General features: G+C 33.2%; 1 protein-coding gene across 1 annotated transcript; it reads left to right on the forward strand.

Moving 5' to 3' along the window:
- The first annotated feature begins 3,763 nt into the window (after positions 1–3,763).
- LOC120623979 lies at positions 3,764–5,836 on the forward strand. The gene is made up of 2 exons (XM_039890275.1): positions 3,764–5,108; positions 5,790–5,836. Exons 1-2 carry the CDS (start codon positions 3,764–3,766, stop codon positions 5,834–5,836), a joined length of 1,392 nt encoding a protein of 463 aa, XP_039746209.1.
- Positions 5,837–7,156: the final 1,320 nt, after the last annotated feature.

Raw genomic sequence — 7,156 nt, forward strand, 5'->3', positions numbered from 1 at the left:
AGGCTTAACCAGTACTCCGAAAACGGAATAATTTTCAAACCGGTTTCATTCATCATTTACCCCGGTATTGGAACTATTTCAGCCTTATACCTTACTATACGATACCTTAGTATCGGTTTCGTTTTTTAAACCGGATAAACAAAAAACTGGATAAATAGGGATTGATATAACCCGGTTTAACAAACTTTAATTTCAGTTATTTTTGTTATTGGCTGCGTGCAGTGCTATGAGTACGAGTAATCTGAAGCGGCATGACGTTAAGATACGTTGACGTTGACGTTGGTCATAAGTTATACCATGCACAAGATTTTTCTTAAATTGCCTGCTTTCTCTTTGAAATTATATAATTATATTATAGCCAAAAGTTTCGTCATATTGTAGGTACCTAAGTAATTTTTATCCCTAAAATTAAGCTCTTTCTACTTAAACATCTTGATTTATAAGAATCGTTACAAATGTTTTTAAAAAGATGTATAATTTATACCATTTCTGGTTTTCACAGCGTAGTAAGACTCGCGCTATGAACTAGGCTAGGCATTTTTAAAAGTATTGAAAGTATTGCATATACCGTTTAATTTAGGTTTATTTAACGAAATCGTTACGCATTAAACGGTAGCATTTCGGTTCGTTCAATCATTTAACCGGTGAAATGCAGCACAATAAAATAAAACGGTCGTAAACCAAAATATTCCGGTAAATTGAAACACGTTCCGCAGGTTGATCGACATAGGGTGGCATGTTGCAGTGCTCCTTACATGCCCTTCGAAGTGTTGCTTTTTTCCAATAACTATCAGATGTGCAATATGATTGGTCCGTCAAATTATTACCACAAAAAAAGTTTGACAATGTTTCTAAAAATCCATCCTCTGTGTGTTCTTGATTGCAATATTGAAAAATTAAAAAGATAGATTTATCTAAAGTTTCAATATAAAGTAGGTATGAAGTTATAAATGAATGAATAAACTTCCATTGTAGGTACAATCATGTCAATAAAGACGACTATTATTATTTATTTATCTAATTAAACTCATTTTTGAGTATTTATGGTATGTTAAAATATGTATTAGTATATTTATTTTTTAAATTTATCAATAGTATTGTTGTATTTGTGTAGTCTGGTTTATGTATTAGTAGGTAGACATTCGTATGAATGTTCTAAATAGTGTACCCAACCTGTTCGTTTTTTTTTAGTTGCCCTAATCAGCAGTGGCAGAAATCGCTACTTAGCGATAAGGCCGCCTTTTGTATCGAGCTTCATTCTTCATGTCTTTGTTCTTGTTTTTTCTCGTTTTTCTGAGTTATGTACAAATAATGAGTATATATAAATGAAAAACAGAAAAACAATTACAGTGTATAGGCGGCCTTATTCGTTATAGCACTCTCTTCCGGGCAACCAATGGCATAAAAGATACTGGCGTTTAGCCCAATAAATATATTTAATTACTTAAATTAACAAATATAACTTTCTATTTTTAAGATAATAGCAGAGTGCTATTTTAAGATAAATAATGTTGGCAGCCCTAGATCGAGTTGACATTTAATAGAGCTGAGATCACCCTTGTCACATTGAGTTGAATACGTAAAGTTTACTTGACGAACAATGAACTTGGCAGATTTTCAAAAATTTGACTGATTACCTTCTACGTAACAGCTATTGCATAATATTCGCCCCGACCTTGCTTGGAGACTGCTTTTTTTACCTCTTGAACTTTTGCTACCTATTTAACCATGACGCATCCCGGTCAAAGTACTAATCATAAATTTATAATAAGAAGTTCAGGTATGTAATTATATTATAATCAATATTATTGGATAGAAGCACGCGTTACAATGTTAAGAAAACAGTTATTCATTATGAAGACACCACCTGAGGATGCTCCGGTTTCGGAGCGAAACGTGCGTAGACGTAAACGGTACATTGCCGAAGACCTGTTTGGTGTGGAGTGTGAGGATTGAAGAAATTATAAACGATACCATACAGATTCTCCTAATAATTAAAATTATTATAGGCAAATGGTGTTAGCTCAGAGAGTAGCGCTTGGACTTCGCTTCCGAAGTCCGCAACAAAATCCTGAAAAAAAATCCGCAACGAAAACCTTTTTACTTCCTGGAGACGTCCACTAGGCATCTTAAAACATATCTAACAACCGCACAGCTAGCATGGGCAGGAGACAATTATATCCCCGGGGAAAGGATAAAAATGTATCTTCTCCCACAGCTTTATCAACTCTCAGAGCATTGGCGCACATGTGGAAATAAAATCCAAATAATATTCCAATAAGAAGTTTACCCCCGTTTATAATTACACGTAGTAGTTATAAACGGGGGTAAACTTTTTTTATTCCATGTTCCCATGCTTTAGCAGGTGGACACAATTCATATAATTAATGCAATTAATTTCATGGAGCGTTTTTTTTATTACATTTTAATGTGTCACGTAAAACATCAACCCATGTTATTAAACTATTTGTTAGATAAATATCAAGATATCCTTATTTTTCGGAATACAAAGTACTTATGCCTTAAAAACTGATATTTCGAAATAATCCTCCTTTAAGCGATCGTTGTAAGCCCATCGTTTATAGGAAAGTGGTATAATAAATAGTAAATGATTTTAAATTGTAATCAATTTTAATTTAATCGCAAAGTAGTTTACAAAACACATTGCAAAGTTTGTCCGCGAAAGAATCTTTAAATTATGTCTAACCGTTCCGAAGATTGACCCGGAGTAAGGTACGAACATTAAAACCGTTTGTCTAGGTTTTTCTAACGTTTAAATAATCATAAGTTAATAAGAGGCAGTTATCTCTTAATCCCGGACTTCAATTTGAAAGAGTACTTCTCTAGATATATTTTTTACATTATAACAACTATGTAGGATGATACATAAGGCGGACTTAATGCTAAAGCATTTTCTACTAATCAACTTTTAGACGTGCGAAAAAATCTGTGTTGCGTGCTAGTATAATTGTGATTTAATTCTCAAAAAATATTCATTACGTCTCATCACATAAAGCATGTGGCGTTTGGGACGAATTTCTATTAATATTTGTGTTGAACAATAAAGGGAAAAAAAGGCCAAATACTTACAATACCCCTACACTCTATTCATTCTAACTCATTAGTTATCTTATTATGTAATCAATAGTCTACATTTTCTTATAGCATTACTTTTTTGAAATAGATGTGTTAGATTCATAAATTACAATTGACATTTTATTATTTTTTTAATATTATACAAAACGATCTTTATACTTAAAGGCAATTAAAAGATTGTGTACATAATGAGACATGCAAGAAATGCTCAAGTCAAGATGATAGGACTAACCTATAATAGGTATGGCAGTCATATTAAGCCACTAAACGGTCTCTACGCGCCATCGTATAAAAAGCCAAAGTCTATATCCAGACCAGACCAGAGAAAATTGAAAAATATAAATTCCCAAATTTTACCCGCCAGGGATCGAACCTGGGACCTCCCACAGAGCCAGAGAGGTTCTCGTAACATGTTCCAAAAGTTCAAGTTCCATATGTCAATAAAATGATCCCCTTATTGGAATAGAGACCCTCAGCTCTAAATGCCACTATCTTTTTTTTTGCCTAATTCTGGTACCTACGTTTATAAGCGGATGATGAATATAAAATATATATAACATCACATAAATATCACATCATTCGTGCGCAAGCACATCATTAGAGCGGACGCTTTGTCAATAATTGTTAAAAGTTTTTTGCCTACCCACAAAAAAAAAAAAATGTAAACATGAGCGAAATAAGCAAAAGTATCGAGTGTGAGTCTAATATTTTGATTGTAAATGAATTTGACGAAAGTGTAGTGTGTGAGAATATACAGCGGGAGAAGAGATTGCGTGATAGCAGTGGCGCAAGTATTGATGAAGATGGATTTACGACCGTAAAGCGGAACCGTCCGAAACGTATAGCTGTTCGTAAGTCTAGTAGTAGTGATAACATGGATGAAGACGAAATTTATAAAGAAAATCAAGAAAATGAAAAGATAGAGGTTATTATTACGTCAAAGGAAATTTTACCTAAACAAATGGCGTTAGCTAAACTATTACGTGCAGAAAATATAGGAAATATCTTGAGTGTCAAATATAAAAGTCCTTATAAGATTTTAGTTGAGTTTAGTGATACAAGAAATGCAGAAAAATTGCTTACTAATAAAAAGTTTGCAGATTCAGATTATAGATGTCAGTTAACACAAGAAATTCAATTGTCATTCGGTGTAGTGAGAAATATCGATATGGAAGTTCAAGAAAGTGAAATGATAGGAATTTTTGAAAGCGAGTACGAAATATTGTCTATTAAAAGATTAAGGAGATTTAATGAAAAGCGTGAATGGATTGAGAGTGAATCAGTTAGAGTGTGTTTCAAAAGTTCTACCTTACCCTCGTATATACTTATATACGGGTGCAGATTTAAGGTGGAAACATTCACATTTCCTGTCACGCAGTGTTCTGGGTGCTGGAATTATGGACACTCTAGGAAATTTTGCCCAACTAAAAGAATTATTTGCCCAAAATGCGGAAAGCAACACCCTAATTGTGAAACAAAATTATATACTTGCATTAATTGTAAAGGAAGTCACATGGCCCTTGACAAGACCTGCCCTGTGTTTTATAAAGAGAAAGAAATTCGGAAGATTATGTGCGAGGAGAATTGTAAATATCGAAAGGCTTTGTTTGTGTATCACAATAAAAGAAAAGTAAGTGATAGACTTCAGCGTAAAATGACCGGGGTGACAGTTGAACACCGTGAAAACGAACATATTAAGGGCAATGGCAATCGAACATATAGAGATGTTTTAGTATCTGAGACTGAGATTCATAATGAGCACATGGAAACATCTTCAAATAGTGAAAAAGAAGAAGAAATCATTGAGACTATACCAACTGGGTCACAAAAAGTAAAAAAAAGGAAGAAAAAAGGCAATAAAGTAGAAAGTACTGTTGATATGGAGTATATTACCGAAAATATAGGAAGAGGAGAATGGCAAGGTAGTAACAAGGAAAAGAAGGAAAAACGTAACAAGTTTGACTTTGCAGGACTCTTATTAAAAATCAAAGCAGTGTTCTTTTCGCAAACAGGTATAGAGAATAAAATTATATTAATTTTGAGAGTTATTTTAGAGGAAATTAAAATGTTAGTAGTTGAACTAATTAAGGACGGTGATATTTTCAAAAACCTATTTAATATATTCTATAATGGATAGTCAAAGTAAAAAGCACACGTTAAATATAATTCAATGGAACTGTCAGAGTTTAAAACCAAAGTTAGCTTTATTTAAAGCATTTCTGGACCAAGAAAATATACATATTGCAATTTTAAGTGAAACGTGGCTTAGTGAGGAGATAGATTTTAATGTAAGCGGCTATAATATATTTAGGAAAGACAGAATGGATGGTTATGGAGGTGTCGCTATTATTGCCCATAAAAGTGTAAAAGCACGAATCTGTTATATTGCTGTTAGTAATTTAGGCATAGAAATAGTTTATATTAAGGTGCTCAACTGTAATAATTTAGAGAATATTGTTTCTATTTATTGTCCAACATCTGTTCGTACTACTCAGACTGATTGGGATGGTATTTTCTCAAATTTTGGTAAAAATAGTATAGTTGCTGGAGATTTCAATGGTCACCACACAAATTGGACTAATAAGTCTGATGTTAGAGGAAACCAGCTACAAGACGCTTGTCTTGAATTTGGTTTAATTTCAATAAATAATGGTGAATCTACAAGGATCAAATTAAATCAAAATTATTTGCAGGAAACCTCACCAGATGTCACATTTGTCTCGTCGGACATAGGGATTAATTTTAAATGGGAAGTTACGAAAGAAAATTTAGGTAGTGATCATTTAATAATTAAATACACAATTAATTACACAGAAAAGTTACAGTTAGTTAATAAGCGTAATTTTAAAAAAGCTGATTGGAGTTCTTATCACGAAACACTTAAAGATTTGTTCTCTTCTTCTCTAAGTTTTCAGAATGTACAAGAAAGGTATAATTCATTTACCAACAAAATAAATGATAGTGCTAATAAACATATACCGATGATTAAAATATGTTCCAGTCCAAGTTCTAAATTTAAACCACAATCATATTGGTGTACATCCATATCCGAGTCTGTAGCTAAGCGTAGGTTAGCCTTAGGTAAATTTCGTCGGAATCCAACACCGGATAACTTAAATAAATTAGAAGAAAAGATTCAAGAAAGCAAGAATATAATTTCACGCTATAAATCACTTGACTGGCAAAATATGTGTGAGAGTATCTGTGAACAAACGTCAGCATCTGTTATGTGGGACAAAATGCGTTGGGTAAAGGGGTACAAAAGACGTCAATTTTATGCATCTAACTTACAAAAGCAAGATATTTTATGTAAGCTCACACCAGACTATGCATTAACCTCCATGCCTGATCTAAAATCTAGTAATACTTTTCTAGAATCAGCTTTTGTGTTACAAGAATTACTAGTTTGTTTAAAAAAAAAAGACACCGCACCTGGTGATGATGCAATCACATATTCGATGATTTACAATCTACCATTAAATGCTAAAAGAGAGTTACTTAATCTATATAATTCCATTCTGGTCTCGGGTCAAATACCAGAACAATGGCGAGATATTAAAATTGTTCTTATCCCAAAGCTAGGTATAAATGGCTCTGTAGCTGGAAATTTAAGACCTATTTCGCTTATTTCGTGCGTTTGCAAAATATTTCATACCATGTTAACTAAGCGCATTGAGTGGTTTGTTGAGAAAAATCAATTGTTACCTCAAAATACTTCCGGTTTTAGAAGAGGTCAGTCTTGTTTAGATTGTCTAACTCGCGTGACTTCGTATATTCAGGAAGGATTTTCGAGAACCGTATCTACTTTGGCATGCTTTCTAGATGTAGATGGGGCGTATAATAATGTCGTTGTTGACGAGGCTATTAAATCTCTTGACCAGATTGGTATTGGTGCTCTAATATGTAGATATTTGTGGTGCTATTTAAGTGAAAGACATTTAAAGATTGTAGCTGATCGCCAGGGAGATTCAGATATGATAAGATGGACAAATATAGGCTTAGCCCAAGGGGACCCAATTTCACCATTAATATTTAATATTGTAACGCGGAAAATTACTTT

Source organism: Pararge aegeria, chromosome 5, assembly GCF_905163445.1.
Source record: "Pararge aegeria chromosome 5, ilParAegt1.1, whole genome shotgun sequence".
In the NCBI taxonomy this organism is placed as follows: Eukaryota; Metazoa; Arthropoda; class Insecta; order Lepidoptera; family Nymphalidae; genus Pararge; species Pararge aegeria.

Excerpts from the sequence above, each read along its gene's own strand:
- LOC120623979 (XM_039890275.1), top strand. The coding sequence starts at position 3,764 with ATGAGCGAAATAAGCAAAAGTATCGAGTGTGAGTCTAATATTTTGATT. Across the intron at positions 5,109-5,789 it reads AGTGTTCTTTTCGCAAACAG|GAAACCTCACCAGATGTCAC; the intron begins GTATAGAGAATA and ends AATTATTTGCAG.